Source organism: Aquarana catesbeiana, unplaced genomic scaffold, assembly GCF_042186555.1.
Source record: "Aquarana catesbeiana isolate 2022-GZ unplaced genomic scaffold, ASM4218655v1 unanchor225, whole genome shotgun sequence".
Classification (NCBI taxonomy): Eukaryota; Metazoa; Chordata; class Amphibia; order Anura; family Ranidae; genus Aquarana; species Aquarana catesbeiana.
This window is the reverse complement of record NW_027362652.1, coordinates 1,639,764-1,659,728: the sequence shown is the minus strand read 5'-3', so window position 1 is coordinate 1,659,728 and position 19,965 is coordinate 1,639,764. Positions and strand designations below refer to the sequence as shown.

Below are 19,965 nucleotides of genomic sequence, written 5' to 3'. Positions count from 1 at the left end.
GTGAAGCAGCCCCCTTACATCAGGTATCCCCCAGTGAAGCAGCCCCCTTACATCAGGTATCCCACAGTGAAGCAGCCCCCTTACATCAGGTATCCCCCAGTGAAGCAGCCCCCTTACATCAGGTATCCCCCAGTGAAGCAGCCCCCTTACATCAGGTATCCCCCAGTGAAGCAGCTCCCCTTACATCAGGTATCCCCCAGTGAAGCAGCTCCCCTTACATTAGGTATCCCCCAGTGAAGCAGCTCCCTTTACATCAGGTATCCCCCAGTGAAGCAGCTCCCCTTACATCAAGTATCCCCCAGTGAAGCAGCTCCCCTTACATCAGGTATCCCCCAGTGAAGCAGCCCCCCTTACATCAGGTATCCCCCAGTGGAGCAGCCCCCCTTACTTTAGGTACCCCTCAGTGAAGCAGCCCCCCTTACATCAGGTATCCCCCAGTGGAGCAGCCCCCCTTACATCAGGTATCCCCCAGCAGCGGAGACTCTCTCCACCGCCATTAAAGAACACCAGAACGAAGTAACAGTCGGCTGGGTGGCTGCCAATAGAAATTGAACTGCGGTGCCCCCCTGCCCCGCTGCCTTTCCCACATTAGGTCACAGACAGACCGGCCGCGGGGGGGGTGGGCGGCGCCACAGCTTAATTTCTATTGCCAGCCTTCCGGCCTCTTGTTTGTTCTTGGTGTTCTGATCTTCTGTAAAATAGCAGTTGGTGGAAAACAAGGATTTCCCGGGACATTTACGGGGAATTCGCAAAAACCTGGAAAAAGGTCTAAATCCCGGGAATGTCCCGGGAAATTCGGCCCAGTTGGCAAGTATGTCTAAGCAGCCAGGAGAAGCTCCTGTGGGCCATACAATACTAACTGGGCTCAAGGCAGCACACTGGGGACTGACGGTGTCATGACACTTTGGTGCCCCCCCTCCTGCGGTGCCTGGGTGCTGTGCGCACCCGCCCAGGATCGGCCCTGGTCAAAAGCCCTGGCTGGGTATTAGCCACAAGCGATCCAGCCTATGGTAGCTGGTAAGCGTGCACTTTATGTGGTGGAGGAAACACTTTGCATGTTGGTGTGTTCTTGTCATCTGCAAGAGGAGGATTCCAAACCCTTGGTGTTCGCCTATTGTGTATCAGCAATAATTACCAAAGACATTTACTTGTGTTGCTGTTTTTTGGGACTCAATAACCTATATGGTTTATTCACATGATGTCACATATGTATATTTATGTCACTCATTAGACTTGTTCTCAGTGAGTAGCTCTCATATCTTATTCTTGGCTATTTTTGTGTCTATCTCACTTAGAGCTGCTGCAGTTTTTCTGCTATATAGGACACAGCGCAGTTAAAGTGTTTGTTATCCCCAAAAAATAAAATAAAGATCCTGTTCCCTTACAGTGCTTGTGCTGTGTCATTTGGACCCCATTATCATCTGAAATACCTGGATGATCCTGCCTGGCTATACCCTCCCCTCTGCAAACTGACTACGATAATCATGGCTGCTGAGCCCTGACACCATGGTCCATTTGCGTGCCTCCATCATCCGCAGCCTGCTATCTGTCTCTTGTGTCCTTCTCCCCCCCTCCCCTCTCTGCTAGTACCAGTGCCCCCCCTGCTCCTGTTGCTCTCATATCAGCTAAAAAATGCTCCCATCTTCTCTGCACCATTATAATAATTGTCCCTGTGCTCTGTAAAAAAACTGCCTGATTGTGAGCACGGCTCAGCCGATTGTCGTCTCTCTCTCTCCTCTCTCCCCCTCCTCTCCAACTGACGTCAGCAGGAGGGCTCGGCCCCGCCCACTGCAGCTGTGAGCTGAGAGAGCAGAGGAATCAGCTGAGCGCCTAGAGCCGCACTCATATAGGTACAATCAGGCAGTTTTTTTTTTTACATAACACAGGCACAGGGACAATTATTATAATGGTGCAAAGAGGATGGGAGCATTTAATAAAAGTGGGTTAACAAACACTTAAATTTTTCCCACATTTAGCGGTTCATATTTAATAAAACTATTGCATTTCCATGTTCTGTATGAGACCAAATATAGTGAATGCAGGCTCCTGGGTTTGGAAACACATACTAATTACACAGGTTCTGAGGCTAATTTAATGCACAGAAGGCACCAAGTGAGTTTAATTACCACCTTAATCAGCCACAGAACCCGTGTAATTTAGTGTGTGCTCTTCTGTTTTAAATGGATGAGATTGCAATGCCGCACGCTGTGCATAGTCTTATTCACAGCATGAAAAGTTTGTTGGGGCGACAGTTCCTCTGAACTTTACAAAGTGGTGATTTTACATATGCATACTATAACAGTAGGTCTATGGAAGGCAGGAAGTGATGTCAGGTACAGACAGGAAGTGATGTCAGGTATAAATAGGAAGTTCTGGGTGAGAGGTGAGTCGGGAGGAAGTAGAGAGAAGATATTGTTGGAAGTGGCAGTAGAGGAGGTAATAAGATCTTATTTTCTATTTACACCCAGTAACCCCCCGTCATGTCCGTCCTCTTCCTCCATAGTCACTGTGATGTCTTTTATCTCCAGCAGATGATGATACACACATATATAGTGTGGAAACCTAGATTAACCCCTTCAGGGGCAGAACATTTCCCAACTTACAGAACCGGAACATTCTCTTCATCTTGGAGATGTTTCACCTTCTCACCTTAGCAGCCTCTTGTGATGAGGAATCGGATTCAGATTCGAGTTGTATTGAAATTTGATTGCAATTTCCAGGATTTGATCAATACAATCAACAGACCCAAGTGCGCTGCTGGCAATCAGTACTAACAAATAAAAAGCTGCTAAAAACATCAGTGGCAGAATGCCACGGCTGCGTAAAACCCCGTACGGGTACGTCGTCCCCTTTAAGAGCGGCGGGGGACCCGATGCGCGTGGCCGGCGGGAGCGATCACATGCACGAGAGCCAGCACGGGGATTTGTGTGTGTGTAACCACACAAATCCCTGTTCTGTCAGGGGAGAGGAGATCTATTGTTTGTTCCTACTAAGTAGGAACAGTGATATGTCTCCTCCTCCAATCAGTCACATCCCCACACAGTTAGAACACACTGAGGCAACACACATTTAACCCCTTGATCGCCCCCTAGTGTTAACCCCCTTCCCTACCAATGACATCTACATAGCATTTAGTGCATTTTTATAGCACTGATCGCTGTATAAATGTCAATGGTCCCAAAAATGTGTCAAAAGTAAAAAATAAAAATGCCATAAATCTTTGCCATAGTTTGCAGATGCTATAACTTTTGCACAAACCAATTAATATGCGCTTATTACGATTTTTTTTTTTTTTTTTTTTTTTTTACCAAAAATATGTAGAAGAATATATATCGGCCTAAACTGATGAAGAAATTTGTTTTTTAAAAAACATTTTAGGGTGATATTTATTAAAGCAAAAAATGTTTTTGTTTTTTTTTTTCAAAATTGTCGCTCTTTTTTTGTTTATAGCGCAAAAAATAAAAACCGCAGAGGTGATCAAATACCACCAAAAGAAAGCTCTATTTGTGGGGAAAAAAGAGACACAAATTTCGTTTGGGTACAGCATTGCATGACCGCACAAAATAGCCGCATGACACATGGCCTGGAGCCTGGCAAACTTCCCAGTTGCCCGCCTTGGAACTCTTCTGCGCAGGTGCAGATGCTGAGCACTCCAGGCCTCGTTCTTGGGTTGGATTGTCAATTGGGAAAAGTCATCCCTAGAACCTTTCCAGACAAAAGTGTTTTTGGGATACTTAGTAGACTCCAGGGTTCAAAAGTTCTTCCTACCCAACAAGAAAAGAAGAAAGTTAGTAGAAATGGTTTAATCTCCCGGCCATGTGTCATGCGGCTCCAGCTGCCGGCCTCTTCACCCCCAGTGCCCCACAACCTGGATGAAACACAGGAGGGAGAAATCTCTGTCCATTGGAGCGCCAAGGGCACTCCCCCTGTACCCAGAAAGCCCCACTCAGGGAGGACCCCTGAGGGTATGAAACTCCTGGAATAGGACAATACCCTGCTGGGACTGTTCACGCCGATAGATCATGAGAGCCCTAGGACTGATGACCTCATGCATCCCAGCGGTTCCATGGGCACTGCTTAATTCCAGGGAACTTCCGTTCTTCCATCTCTTCCTGGGAGAGAAGGAGGGATTCCCTGGACGGGAAGGTGTCCCTTCCAGAAAAAGTGAAAGCCTCTCTAGGATGGTGGCTAGACGAGGACAGGTTGGAGTTGAGTCGGCCTTGGGCCCAGTGGACTCCAGTCAGACTAACAAATAATGTGAATTCCTGGGGTTGGGGTGCCCACCTGGAAGATCGACAAGCTCAGGGAGCCTGGATCACGGCTGAAGAAAAAGCCTCCTCCAATTACACAGAGTTCCTGGTGGTAGGACAGGCCTTGAGGGCATTTGAGGACAGAATTTATGGGCGAGAAGTGCAGATCCTATGAGACAACATAACCACAGCTGCTTACCTAAATTGTCAGGGGGGGGGACCAGGTCCCAGAATCTACTAAATTTGTCCCTGGAAGTTATAGGTTAAGCGGAAGAGATCCTTCCCTCGATTTCAGCGTTCCACATAAAAGGAAAACTTTCTGAGTCAACAACCCATCCATCAAGGGCAATGGGAGTTGAACAATGAAGTTTTCTCTCAGATAAGTCTGTGATTTGGGGTCCCAGATATAGACCTTTTTGCCTGCAGGAAGAACAGGAAGGTGGGACGATATTTCTCTTTCATCTGGGAGCAGAGATCAGAGGGAGTGGTTGCATTGGCCCAGGAGTGGAGTTGCAGCCTGACATAAGCCTTTCCCCCCTCTAGCGTTAATTCCATGCGTCCTGCAGAAGTTAGCTCGTTCAGAGTGCAAGCAGATCTTAGTTGCCCCATGGTGGCCAAGAAGAGCCAGATTTCCTTTTCTGATGGGATGGTCAGTGTTTCCCCCACTGTGCCTCCTAGTCAGACGGGTTCTGCTTTTGCAAGGACCGGTTCGTCACCCCGTCCCTGGGTTCTTTTGCTTGATGGCCTGGCTCATGAGAGAGAGATCCTCTGGGTGAAGGGATGCTGTGAAAAAGTGATCAAGACCCTTCTGTTTTGTAGGAACCCAGTCACTAGGAAAATATATGCAAAGGTCTGGAAAGTTTTCGCACTGGTGTCGGGATAAGGCTCTGCCTTCTATCTGTACCAGTAGTTCTGGAGTTTTTACAAGCAGGGGTAGATCAGGGGGGTAACCCTGAACACCCTTAGAGTCCAGGTCCATCTATATTTTTGGACCAGAGGCTCTTGTTGGATCCTTGGGTCAAAAGATTTTTGTTGACTCCCATTAGGATTAACAGGTTCCCGCCTTGGAATCTGACCCTGCTGTTAGAGGCGCTGATGAAAGCCCCCTTTGTACCAGCGTTGCATGTTTCAGTTAGATTTTTATCTTTAAACTTGGCTTTCCTGCTGGCTATTACTACGGCCAGGGGGATAAGCGATCTCCAGGCCCTGTCTATTAAGGAGCCCCTGTTGTTGGTTTTGAAGTACAGGGTTGATCTGAGACAGGACCCCCCTGTACCTCCCCAAGGTAACCTCTCAATTCCATAGGTCACAGGAAATCATTTTACCTTCCTTTTGTGAAAATCCTAGGAATGAAAGAGAAAATAAATTTAATTTATTAGACGCCAGAAGATGTCTACTGACGTACTTAGAGTAAGAGATTTTGGGAAATCGAACCACCTTTCAGTTCTTTTAGTGGCCCGAGAAAGGGATGGCAGGCTTCTAGAAAAGCAATGGCCAGGTGGATTAAACAGGCCATTGGTATAACTTATGAGCAGTACTCAGGGTCCCCAGTACAAGCTCATCTAAAAGCCCGTTCAACGAGATCGCTGGCAGCCTCTTGTGTGGAGAACGCCGGAGCATCAATAGAACAAATGTGTTCCGTCCTGATAGATGACTGGAGAAAAATACCAGTTACGCTTACCGGTAAGGGTGTTTCTGGGAAATCTTCCCACCCCTTGGTGTAGTTACTCTAGAAAGATTTCCCTCATTCATCTGGATAACCTAATACTTTGGCATAACCGAGGGGCAGGGGGAAGGGCGGGGGTTTTAACCTTTTATCTGTTGATTGTGTTTCCTATTAGGTGGGACCAGTCATCTATCCGGTGTGCCGCCCTGAAAGATTTCCCAGAAACACTGTTACCGGTAAGTGTAACTGGTATTTTTTCTCATACAAGCACATTTTTTTTGCTATATCTTTATCTTATTTTAGTAGGTGCGAATAGCTCTGGTTGAGTATTTTTTTGCACTTTAGTGGGTTAGGAGGGTGGCAAGGTGTTTGTTGGCATTTATTCATTTTTTATCATTTACATTTTGGCCTATTGTCATGGTTATGCAGTAATCTTTCTCTGTCAGCTTACCTGCTCCTCATGTGGCCAGCCCCTCACACCTGGCTGGTTTTATAACCTCTCCTCTAAGCATGGCCCCACCCCAGCTCCTATCTTAACCTGTACATTGCAAGCCAGCAGTGCTGATCAACCATTGTGTGTTAGCTTTCGTGTGTACTTGTTGCGTTTCCTACGTCTGATTTCAGTTACCGACTTTGGCCTGTCTGCTTGTGACCCTGACCTTTGGCGTGTCCCCGACTATCCCTGCTTGCCTGTCACCCTGAAGCTTGGCGTGAACTCTGTTGTCCTTGTCTGCTTGTGGCCCCGACCTTGGCTTATTCCCTTACTATCCCTATCCTCCTTTGGCCTACTGTGGGTGTGAGCTGAGGGACCCTGGGGGTCATGACCTGGAGCCAGTTGCAGCCCAGTCCATCCTCACCACTAGAGGCTCTGGTGAACACCTGCTGGCTCTTAGACTCCACGCCCCAGGGAATCTTACGCTCTAACCCCTGTGGGATCCGTACTGGTGTTCCAGCGGCCCTGCCTTCCTTACCACCCTGACTCCCATCCGCAGCAGTCAGTCGTAGGGTCCGCTACCTTGCGGTGCACTCCTGATCCCAACAGTGTGCATCTGCCACCTAGCCTCAAGGTGACCTGACACCTATTTGTTGTATTTGGGGTTAGAAGATCAACCGTGTGTTCACTTTTTATGTTTTAGAGATATTATACTGAATCTTACAAGCAGAGCAGCACTTTTTTTTATTATTTAATTACTTCCAAGATTTGAATTTGGAATGATTTTGGCGCTCACCCATAATGCCCTGCACAGCCTTTTTACCTGGTCAGCGACCAATAGTAAAAGGGAGGTGTATAACCCCACCCCTCACTATAAGAGGGTGTGTGGGATCACCCAATTATGGGGTAGGTAGATAACGCTGTAGGCAGGGGCAGTGCTGTCATTTTGTACACCAACCTGAAAGAGAGCAACTACGTCACTTCCTCAGATTGGCATTGAGGACTATATTGTTCCCTATTATGGGCTTCAGACAGCCATCTTTGGAAAGCTGGCTTCTCCTGTTGGGAGCTAAAACAGGTCATTTATGGTAGGTGCACACCATGGTGTGGGAGTAGGAGAGGGACAGAACCCATCTTGTCATGGAGAGAATAGGTGTAATGGCCGGGAAAGAAACCAGTGGAGAAGGGACAGTGCAGCTTTCACTTAAATGGCAGTGGGGAATCTAAATACTATCTCCCACCACCACATGGACATTACACAACAATTACTGGAGACAATTCCATTATCCTCTCACTATGAAAGATCTCCTCATACACCCAGCAACTTGTAAGCCTTCCATCATATTGTATTCCCTCAGAAGTCCCTTGTTATCTCAGACAGTGCTTTTCCACTAATCAGTCATGGTCTTGAATGATGGTGTTTTGAACTTTTCCATAAATCTACATTTAACCACCAAAGTGGTGTTATCTGCTCCCATTTCTTGGTGTCACTTCATAAGCCTCACCCACAGCTCTGCTTCTGAATATTAGAGGGAGTCTAAGTTCAGCCAGCCTTGCTTTTAAATCTAACAATGTTTTTTTCATGGATGTGTTCTGCTAAATATAAAAGATTTTGTACAGCGGTGTAGCCTCTCACTTAGGAGTTGCAGGAATACTGTCCAGGTCTTCACCAAAAGCTTTGCCCCCCCCATATCTAGGCAAATAGGCTCACACACACATTTCTTCAATGACCAGTCTAAGGGTGTTTTTTTTTTATGTTGGAGTCTCTGCTTGAAGCAGTGGACTTCAGCTTTCAGGCAGTAGTAGTAGTAGTGGTGGTGGTAGTAGTAATTCTCTTTGAGCCCCAGAGCAGTCTTCCTTTAGGAAGGACAGATGGACAAAGCTCTTCAGAACACCAGTCTGTGTTCCCTTTGCTAGACCAATAGCTGACTTCCTAGCACCAGGGGGTTTAAGCAGCACAAAGTCTCTAATATCCTTTAGCTGTGTCTTTACTCACAAGACCCAAGAGCAACTAGACGCCTCCCTACATAATACCAGACCAGATCTTCAGTAGACAGTCCAGTCAGCAAAATTTCCTTCCGGCAGAGGTCCGAATTTCGTTAGCACTATAACACATCATGGTCCCCCCCTCATCATCTTCAGCATACTATTCACATCATAGTCCCCTTTACATCACTGTCCCATCTTTAAAGCAGTCCCACAGTGTCCTCAGTTCCCCTTCACAACACTGCCTCCCCTTTACACCACGCAGCGCCCCTTTACACCCCACTACACCATGCAGTGCCCCTTTGGAGATAAGAGATAAGATTTATTGTCATTGTAGAAACAAATCACAATTAAATTACATTTCTACTCCACACATTATTCATGCATTTACCACATAGGATTTAAAAGTGTATAAATATATAGGACCAAAAAGTGTATAATATATATAAATATATAAAAGTGTCCCCACATTATAAAAGTATAAAAAGTGCCCCTTTATACCATACAGTGCCCCTTTACACCCCATTACACCATGCAGTGCCCCTTTACACCAAGGGGTGCTGCCCTTACACCCCCTTTACACCACACAGCGCCCCTTTTACACCCCCTTAACACAACACAGTGTCCCTTTTAATGCAAGCCTTCCCTGCACAGTCCTATGGTACCTTTGGCAGAGCAGAAGCACTAATCATCCTGGGTTGTCCTCCTCTCCCAGGCCTCCAACCTGGCCACCAATGTCCTCCTCACAGCAGGAGTGAGGAGCTGCAGATCGGGGCTGAGGGACGGGAGCTGCCCAAGTTATCATGTTAACTTGGTGATTTCCCAGCTTGTTAATATGAAAAGACTCCCACTCTCTGTCCCAATATCATGTTTCAATGGTATACATTCCAGACAACCGTATACATTTACAAAAGCAACACTAATAAGACCCGGTCTTTTTGAGAGTCTAGTGTATTACTGAGAAGGGTCTAGTAGGTTAGGTTGAATGTCACTAGGGCTGGGCGATTTTCTTAAAAAAAACTCGATTCACGATTCGAATCGAGTTTTTTTTTTTTGGACACCGCGCCGGTCCTGAGGAGCTGCGGGCAGGAGTTTTTAGGCGAGGCTGTGGCTTCGGCCTAGTCCACGGCGTCCGGCTTTGCGGACTAGGCTGAAGCCGCGGCCTCACCTAAAAACTCCTGCCCGCAGCTCCTCAGGACTGGCGTGGTGAAAAAAAAAAAACGATTTGCTCAAATTTTGAATCAATTTGACCTCTCAACTCGAACAGGATTTAAATCGATTTTTTTCCCCAGCCCTAAATGCCACATCATTTTAACTACTCAGAGTGAAGAAAATAGGTAAGAATAGAATAGGAGAGTCATGCTGGTCATACACTATATGAAAAATCGTCCGAAATTCGGTCATTTGGCCAGTTCGTTCATTTTTTCGGCCAGTTAATGGGCACAAAATCGATAATCATTGGAACGTTTTTGAGCCGAAAAAACGAAGGACAAGTTTGGAAACGATAAATTGAAAGGTTAATGTGTTTCCCATCTGAACTGTTTGCACTAGGTATATGTAAAAAAACAAACAAAAAATGGATTCATTTATGTCCACTGAACAATTTATCGGTCATTACATAATGGCACCATCGTTTGCTCTCACGGCCGAATGTCCGTTTTTCGAAAATGAGTTCTAGTGTATGGCCAGCATTAGGGGGGGGAGATGATGTAGGGAGTCCCGGGGGTCACCTAGCATTAAGCCTTGTTGGGTGCTGATGGTATGGACTACAAATGATACAGTAATCAAGAATCAAGTAATGACATGACCAAATTAGGCTGGAGGAAGTGGAAGATCCCATGTTGCTATATATATATATATATATATATATATATATATATATATATATATATATATATATATAGTAACAAATATTGTAGTGTGACTTCAATCTTAGCGTGTATTATAGCTTTGGTAACTCTACAAGCAACAGTTTTCAAAAATACAAACATTAGAGGGAAGCTACAAATTCCTACTGGGGGCAACACACCTATTATTGCCTTAAATCCCTATTCTAATATTGTACAACCAATACAGTCCAGATAATTCTCTGTCTACAGAAAACCTGCAATGATCACATGACCACATCAATGAGGATGGAGGAGGACCGGAGTCACATGACTGAGAGGTTGCTAAACCTCACCCTGGAGATCATCTACCTGCTGACCGGAGAGGTGAGGAGGATTCTGGGAGGTCACATGACATCACTCTTATCTCTATTAATAAAACACAGACCTGACCGGAGAGGTGAGGAGGATTTTGGGAATGTGACATGATATTACTGTTTTGCCTAAATACAGAGATTTCCTCCTGTAAAGTCTCGAGATCATATGACCATCACAGTGCCTCCACCTCTCTCCCTGGCACCTGAGATAAACCGTAAAAAGAAGATTCTAGAGGTCACCAAGAAGATGATGGAGCTGCTGACAGGAGAGGTGAGCGGTGCTGGGAATTCTGGGACATTATCCAGTAACAGACAAGGGATGTGTCTGGATGGTGACTGTATAATTGTGTGTGTCAGGTTCCTATAAGGTGTCAGGATGTCACTGTCTATTTCTCCATGGAGGAATGGGAGTATTTAGAAGGACACAAGGATCTCTACAAGGACGTCATGATGGACAATCAGCCGCCCCTCACATCACCGGGTAAGAGGAGACTTTATTGTAAAGGAGAAAGCAGTACGGAGGGTCCACCTAGATCCCCCATCATCTGATAAACACATAGAAACAATGTATTCAGTCAGTGTGTGTGTTTCCTACAGATGGATCCAGTAATGGGAACCCACCAGAGATATGTCCCCATCCTCTATATTCCCGGGATTCCACACAGGTCAATATTAAAGAAGAGGTAAAAGAGGAGGAGGATAAGGATGGGGTGATGCAGGAGGCACAGATTTCAAAAGTACACAAAGGTCTGTACCAGGACACCATGGTGGAGTCACCCAGCTACAGAAACCCACCAGAGAGATGTCCCCGTCCTCTGTATTCCCGGGATTCCACACATGAAGATCACACCATCCCTCACCATCATCAGGTAGATGAGGAACAATCACTGATAGTATCATTAGGATCTGTACATTATCTGCATTGTTACAATTGATGTCATTTTTATTATATATTCAGAGTGGAGACCTGAGAGATTCTAAAGCTGAGGGTAACGCAGTAGAAGAAGAGGCAAATGTGAGGGATGATCAGCAGTCTATGGAGGAGGATGGAATAACGGGGACATTTATAGAGGAGGACACTCCTACAGAGATCAGCACAGGTGGGTCATTAACACTAAATACATTCCTCCACCCATACTACTCACTGATTGGTCCAGAATAGTGCAAGGACTGGGTGATATCAGCCTGTAATACCCTGGTCACTTTCCTGAGCTGTGTTCCCCGCCCTGTATTCCTGTATTCCTCTCTAATAATCTTCCTTCTCTGTGCTCCAGACACAATTTATGTATCTAGACTGGATTTATGGAGATTCCAGGGTTCAGCTGGCAACAAAATGTTGACTTTCACCATAGGTGTTGCACAACCTAGGCACTTGGAGTATATGTCTTGGGTCTTCTGCTCCATGCCTGGGTCTAGTAAGATCTCTGACAGAACAATTCTACCAGGTTTACTTGCTTTGTTGTTTGCTGGCTGTGCTGGGTGTGTTAGGTGGAGGGATAGTGCACATTGGTGCCGCCCATCAGTATCCCTATTAGTATCCCTCAGTGCCGATCTACACATGTAATCAGGGCACTGATGATCAATGCCCTGATTACATTTGTAGATTGGCTCTCCTCGCCACACACTCTCTCAGTGTGAGGCAAGGAGCGACGATTACCGGCATCTCCGTATTTACATGTGACAGGCTGTGATTGGACACAGCCGATCACATGGTTAAAGAGCCACGGACGTGGCTCTTTACAGAGATCGGGGTCACGCCTTCGACGGTGTCCCAGAACGAGAGCCGCACCACCCCGCCATCATTTGACGGTGGACAGGCGGCAACTAGTTAAAAAAAAATAAAAGTTGTTTACTTCCGCCCTAGACCGGAAGTAAACAATTTTTTTTTTGTTTGTTTTTTTATGGGAAAAACAAAAAAGCTCCGGTCCTCAAACATCATAGAGATGATCAGAGACAATCTGGTCTCATCTGTTATACTGGTTAGAGCAACACAAAGGATTTGCTTTGTTTTATGTTTTTTCCTATTGTTACTGTGTTGCTCTTTTCCATGTATTTTTAATTGATTTAATTATTTCTAATTAAGACATAGCCACCCCTCCTGGGGAGGGACTATTTTGGTACAAAAAAAAAAGTTTTTAAATCAAATCTGTATGCTTTGAATGCTTCATAGCCGAAACGCGTCAACAAATTTCTGTACCTGTTCCCATGTAACAAAGTATTTTTTATTTAAGAGGATCCGAGTTGCCAGCCCTTTTTTATTCAAAATCTGATCTCATCTGGTGTTTATCTCTATGACCAGCTGCGCGAACCGTCGGATCATTTCTCATGCTTACTGTTTTGAACGGTAAGCCCAAGAAACACTGGCAGGCGGGGGGCACTTTTTTTTCTTTAAGCCAATCCCGAACATGTTAGGGGCACACAGTAAACTTTTTTTTTTTACACTATATACATTATAGCAGTGATGGCGAACCTTGGCACCCCAGATGTTTTGGAACTACATTTCCCATGATGCTCATGCACTTTGCAGTGTAGTTGAGCATCATGGGAAATGTAGTTCCAAAGCATCTTGGGTGCCAAGGTTCACCATCACTGCACTATAGGATTGTAACAGATGTGAAGCACCTTTTGGGCACCCTCCTTTCAAGCCCTGTTCCTAACCACATTCCTGTCTGAATAATGAATCCGGGTTTCAGGTGGACTGAAACCTGGACACATGATTCAAAACCCGGACTGTCCTCCTGCCGCTTCTGAAAGCGATCCAGCAGCTAATTGGCCGCTCTGACCACTTTCATGAGACAGAGAATCACAGTGGTGGGCACTGATTGAAAAAAAAAATACTGGGGTTATGACTGATAGCTTCAGTCATAACCCCAGGTAAACCATTTGCAAACCGCAATGTATAGCTCTGTCATACAACTTGTAAAGTTTCACCCCATTTCGAGCCCTTTTACTGGAGATGAACTGCTTGATGCCCAGCCTGCCAGTGAAGTGGACAAGCAACCCATCTGCACAGATGGTTTTTGTCTGGGATATACAACTGGGAACATTTATCAGAGAAAAAATGAAGCAGTATTCAAATTTTGTAAGGTATACATATGCTGGGTCATTTCGGGGAGAGCACTGGGTGTTCTCACTGAAATGGGGGAACCACATGATCATAAAGTAATGTGTTCCTTTCATAACTGATGAATAAATGGGCATGTGATGGATGGGATGGGTAGACCAGGAAAAGTGTAAGTCCCATGTTAAATGTGAGGCCCAAAAAGATTTAGAATTCCTCGACTGTTAACGATTTTCATTCATACGGACAGGTATAACTTGAATTTGGGTTATTGGCAATACATTGTTGGGCATAATGGTTGCACTGGTCCACTACTGAACTTCATCATCTGTGAAAAAAAAAAAATATGGGTGCACACTTTACTGTGTTGGCCTGGACACCTGGCTGTGCAGTAAAAGGGGGGCTATTAGCTGCTCCAGAGTTAAGAGGAAGCCATACAGGGTTTTCAAGTGCATCTGGGAGACTGGTAAGGGCCCTAACCCTTTGTGGCTGACATGACACCCCACTAGTACCTGGCCTTTCATACAGAGGTACTGCACTACTGGTGGTTGCCTGCACCTCGCCAGAATGCCCTAGTTTGGTGGGCACACTTTCCTCCTCCTCCTCTAATTCTGTTGCAGACCCACTACATAATACCGGTTCGTATTCTGAATCAGAATCAGACACAGAAAGCTCCCTGCTGATTGCGTCAGTCATACTGAGGATTTAGAATGCCTCCTTGCTGGTAAAGAATTTTTTAGACATAGTGTATGCTGGCTATGATGACACACTTGATGGGACACTGGGACAGATGTGGCTCCACTGTTGAGGATGCACTGTGTTGCGCTATTGAGGTTGCACTGATTGGCACTGATGAGGCTGCACTAATGGGTGCTGATGAGGCTGCACTGATGGGTGCTGATGAGGCTGCACTGATGGGTGCTGATGAGGCTGTACTAATGGGTACTGCTGAGGCTGCACCAATGTGCGCTAATATGCACTGATGAGGCTGCACTGATGTGTGATAAAAAGGCTGCTCTGATGGGTGCTGATGAGGGTGCATTGATAAGGCTGCACTGATGGTTAGGCTGCACTCATATGTGACACTGTAAAAGACTGTAAAATTTATAACAACAGATCTGTCTCCTTCCCTCACACTCAGTCTCTGTGTAAAGGAAAGCGAGCTGTCAAACACTGGATGACCTTTTTTGTTTACATTTGTGATCGATTGTGATTGGACACAGCAATCGCGTGGCAAAGGTCTGCTGTGATTGGCCCTTTACCACGATCTGTGATGCGCTATGTCTAAGCCACACAGCGATCACAGACCCTTCCCGATGAGCATTCTCAAAAAGACCTCCATAGATGCCCTCCCAGAACCACTCTGTAGCTGTCTTTTTACTATATTGCGGTATTGAGGTGGTTAAACAGAAAGTGATAATGAGGGAGAAGTCAGTCAATAACCCAATGATGGTGGACTTCAGGATCAGTCCAGTCTTCATCTTGGTTGATCTCCCTCTTCTCACTTTCTGAACTCGGGTGGGGCTCAGCCCCGATGTTATTCATGACTAAATTATGGACTAAATAAGGAAGTGCTCTACTTCTTGTGTTGGGAAGATGGCAATGAGAGATAGAGGGGGTGGGGACACTCGTCCTATAATCCCCTCATCACTGTCACTCCTATAAAAGACAGTTCTCGTTGTTTCCTCACTCTCTGACTAAGGTCCATGAATAAAGAAATGATCTGGTAGAAGATCAGAGGACCCATTTACTAGTTACCTTGAGGGGGGAATTGTAAGATCCTCAGAGACAAAGCTGCCTGATGTGGGCGGAGTCCTGTTTTAGGGGAACCAATCTTCTCATGTCTAGTAATAATCTTTTTATTTTTATTTTAGTAGATGGACGAGAGATGAGGAAAACCTCAGAGGATTGTCTCACTTTGTCTCCAGACTGTAAAGTAGAAGATGAGGACATCACACAGTATGGTCCAGGAGAAAACCCGACTACCTCAAATGTCCATCCGGCACCACACAGTGTAGATGGACCATCGTATTCCTCTTATCCTGAGGAACCTCAGACTGTGAGGGACGGTGCCGTCCTTCCAACAGATAGGAGGTTTTCCTGTACTGAGTGCGGGAAGTCCTTCCGTTTTAAATCCGCTTTTAATATGCATAAAAGATCTCACACAGGTGAGAAGCCGTATTCCTGTCCTGAGTGCGGAAAATGTTATTCACAGAAGTCCCATCTTTCCAGACATCAGAGATCTCACTTGGGGGAGAAGCCGTATTCCTGCTCTGAGTGTGGGAAATGCTTTTTACAAAAATCAGAACTTTTCAAACATCAGAGTTCTCACACAGGTGCGAAGCCGTATTTCTGTACTAAATTCAGGAGACGTCTTGTAAAAAAATCAGAGCTTGTCAGATATCAGAGTTCTCACACAGGGGAAAAGTACTCCTGTAATGAGTGTGGGAAATGTTTTTCAAGGAAGTCAATTTTTTACAGTCATCAGAGACTGCACACAGGTGGGAAACTGCATTCCTGTCCTGAGTGTGGGAAATGTTTTGTACAAAAATCAGAGTTGGTTATACATCAGGGGTCTCACATAGGGGAGAAGCCGTATTCCTGTCCGTATTGTGAGAAATGTTTTTCAGATAAGTCCAAACTTGCCAAACATAAGAGATCTCACACAAGTGAGAAACCGTATTCCTGTTCTGAGTGTGGGAAATGTTTTATAGGAAAATCAAAACTTGTCCTACATCTACGGTCTCACACGGAGGAAAAGCCGTATTCCTGCCCAGAGTGTGGGAAATGTTTTTCAGTGAAGTCCAATCTTATCAGACATCAGAGATCTCACACGGGGAAAAAGCCCTATTGCTGTCCTGAGTGCGGGAAATGTTTTGCAGAAATATTCAATCTTCATAATCATCAGAGATCACACACAGGTGAGAAGCCGTTTTCCTGTTCTGAGTGTGGTAAATGTTTTCTACGCAAATCAGTACTTGTCACACATCTGAGGTCTCACACGGAGGAAAAGCCGTATTCCTGTCCTGAGTGTGGGAAATGTTTTTCACAGAAGTCCGGTCTTTACACACATCGGAGATCTCACACGGGGGAAAAGCCCTATTCTTGTTCTGAGTGTGGGAAATGCTTTTCACAAAAGGCCAATCTTTACACACATAAGAGATTGCACACGGGAGAGAAGCCGTATTCCTGTCCTGAGTGTGGGAAATGTTTTTCAAGGAAGTCCAATCTTTCCAAACATCAGAGATCTCACAAGGGGAAGAAGCCCCCTTCCTGTCCTGAGTGAGGGAATTGTTCCTCACTGAAGTCCTGTCTTCCTGTACATCAGGGATCCCACACAACCCTTGAGGTGTATTAGTGCCTTGAGTGCGGGAAATGTCTTCTATATGAATGTTGCTGGACATCACAACTCTCATGTGGGGAAGAAGCACCTCAGATATACTCCATGGCTGATCTTCATCATGTAAGAAGCAGGTCATAAGGAGATCAGAGATCACCAAAGACATGGATTAAGTGCTGTACCGTGTTGGCCATGGAATGCAGTTGAGAAATAAAATGAAGTCATTACCTCATTGGCTGAGTAAATGTGGTGTAAGCTTTCACAAACACTTAGAGCAGCTGCCATTAAATGGCGGCCCGTGGTCAAACACTGACCAAGTTACGCTCCTGTCTGGACCGTCAGGCCACCAGTGTAGTGCCACATCTCGGCCGCTCAGCAGTCACTGGTTGCTGGGACCGTGGGCGTCCCATCAACCAGTGACATCACGTGTGCACCCCGTCCCCATGTTGTTGACAACCTCTTGGCTCTTGCTCCCTGCCGGGCAGTGAGTTGAGTCGTGATGTCACATGTCCGCCCCCCGCTGCTCGCTATCTTGTGGCTCCCAGCCCTCTCTCCTTTCTGGCCACGATATATAGCAGGGGCCTTCAAACTATGGCCCTCCAGTTGTTCAGAAACTACAATTCCCATCATGCCTAGTCATGTCTGTGAATGTCAGAGTTTTACAATGCCTCATGGGATGTGTAGTTCTGCAACAGCTGGAGGGCCGTAGTTTGAGGATCCCTGATATATAGTATCTCACAGCTCCCGCCCCCTGCAGCTTGTTACCTCTGCCGGGGCTCCTGCCCTCAAGGTATGTGGGGTGTGATATTTACAAGGGCACACTTTTTCTCTTTACATTAAGGTTCACTCTGATGGGCACATGTTATGTTAGGGGGCACTCTGGGAACAGCAAAATGTGCTCATCAGTGTGCCCCTTAACTTAAAATGTGACCATTAGCGTGCCCCTTAACATAAAATAAAGGGCACGCTGATGGGCACATTTTATGTTAAAATGTGCCCATCAGAGTGCCCCGTATCCTAAAATGTGCCCATCAGAGTGCCCCTTATTTTATGTTAAAGGGCACGCTGATGGGCACATTTTATGTTTAGGGTCACACTGATAGGGACATCTGATGTAAGGGGGGCACTCTGGAATTCCTGATGTAAGGTGGCACTGTGATGGGGACACCTGATGTAAAGGAGTACTCTGATGGGGACAACTGATGTAAAGGGGCACTCTGGGCACACCTTATGTGATGGGGACACTTGATGTAAGGAGGCACCCTAATGGGGACACCCTATGTAATTGGGCACTGTGATGGGGGAATCTTGTATAATAGGGCACTCTGATGGGGACAAATGATGTAAGGGGGCACACTGATGGGAGACACCAGATGTATGGGGCCTTCCGATGCAGAAACCTGATGTAAGTGGGCACTCTGACGGGAATATCTGATGTAAGGTGGCACTCTGATGGGAACACATTACTTAGGGGGCATGCTGATGGGGACACCTGATATAAAGGGGTTCTCTGACAGTGGCAACTGATTTATGGGAGTAGTCTACATTGGGTGCCCCCATCAATTAATTACTCTGGTATGGGTACCTAATGTAAGGGGGAACACTAATTGGGACATTGACAGATTATTACCAGAGTGTGTGGAGGAAACAAAAGCGCCAGAAAGCGTGGCTTGCACCAAAAAAAGGAAAGTAGACCTTTACAATCTTTCCTAGCACAAATTTGAGATTCGGACCCCAGCCAGAAGAAAATTTTGGTGACCGGATCTCCTTGAATTTGAACTCAATACCCCTGACTTAGAGATTTGTTAATAAAAAGTTAGGTGACCAGGATTCACCCACCCAAGACAAGTGTTGGTGTTTTTTTATTTTTTATTTCATACACTGATTTTCTATGACCCAATGGCTCCATCTTTGACCAAAATGTGGTATTGCTCAAGTTTTACAGATAAATGAATTTTAGGTAATATACACCATTGTGGCCGCTAAATGGTACTGACTATTGTAGGAAATCACTGTGGCCTGAATTTATCACAGCTGAGAAAATGCTTATCACACTTGACCAACAAATTTTCTATTTATCGACCCCTTTGTTTACTATTTTAGGCATTGTTTCTTTGTTTTACCATTTTTCTCCCATTCACACAGAATAAATGTACATGCACTTTCACTGGATGAATTGCAATGTCATTTTTAACCACTTCAATACCAGGCACTTTCACCCCTTCCTGCCCAGGACAATTTTCAGCTTTCAGTGCTGTTGCACTTTGAATGACAATTGCGCTGTACCCAAACTCAATTTTTAGAATTTTTCTTCCCACTAATAGAGCTTTCTTTTGGTGGTGTTTGATCACCTCTGATGCTTTTATTTTTTGATAAACAAACTAAAAAAGACTGAGTTTCTGTCATAAAATGTAGTTTTCTCCTTGTCAGAAACCATGAATCAGACCGAGGCAGAAGTACAGTTAAATCACACTTGTTTAATAATAAAAGTAAATAGAACAAATTTAGTCAAAACATAGCCAAAGTTTGGTAACCGGAACAGATAGTCAGACAAGCTAGAAAGTCGGGAAGCCAGGAATCAGCGTAGTGAAACAGCAAGCAGGATCTGGAGGTAGAAGGAATTTCAGTCAAGCAAGTCTTTAACAGGAGCGCGGGAGAAAGTCTCTGTGATGTTGACCAAGGCGAATGCAGAGTTCATCTGGGCTGGGCGGCTTAAGTAAGCAGGACTGACAAGCAGGATATCATCAACAGGTGAGGCACTGTGGAGAGATAGAAGCTGGCAATTAGCTGACAGCTGAGCGGCCAGCTCAAAGGAGGAAGGGCTGAGCCAGGCCCTGGCACTGATGAGGCGGCACTGATGAGGAGGCACTGATATGTACAAATGATGGGCACTGATATGCAGCACTGATGGGCACTGATAGGCGGCACTTATAGGCCGCACTGATTGGCACTGATGAACACTAATAGGCAGCACTGATGATGAGATACTGAGAGGTGTTACTGCTGGGCAGTGATGGGCACTGATT

At 45.6% G+C, this 19,965-nt stretch overlaps 2 protein-coding genes across 2 annotated transcripts in view; both read left to right on the top strand.

The window, feature by feature from the left end:
• Positions 1–19,965, top strand: part of LOC141121579 (uncharacterized) — a 174,657-nt gene that overhangs the window by 37,605 nt on the left and 117,087 nt on the right. The window lies entirely within an intron of this gene.
• Positions 2,355–19,065, top strand: LOC141121554 (uncharacterized). Its single transcript, XM_073611182.1, has 8 exons — positions 2,355–2,436; positions 6,092–6,152; positions 10,435–10,548; positions 10,675–10,809; positions 10,896–11,019; positions 11,136–11,407; positions 11,497–11,638; positions 15,474–19,065. The coding sequence occupies exons 3-8, from the start codon at positions 10,453–10,455 to the stop codon at positions 16,883–16,885; spliced, it is 2,181 nt and encodes a 726-aa protein (XP_073467283.1). The 5' UTR covers positions 2,355–2,436; positions 6,092–6,152; positions 10,435–10,452; the 3' UTR covers positions 16,886–19,065.

What these genes read in the sequence shown, in the direction of transcription:
- LOC141121554 (XM_073611182.1), top strand. Translation starts at nt 10,453, where the DNA reads ATGACCACATCAATGAGGATGGAGGAGGACCGGAGTCACATGACTGAG. An exon ending in TCTACCTGCTGACCGGAGAG is followed by an intron (nt 10,549 to 10,674) that starts GTGAGGAGGATT and finishes GCCTAAATACAG; the next exon opens with AGATTTCCTCCTGTAAAGTC. An exon ending in TCCTACAGAGATCAGCACAG is followed by an intron (nt 11,639 to 15,473) that starts GTGGGTCATTAA and finishes TTTTTATTTTAG; the next exon opens with TAGATGGACGAGAGATGAGG.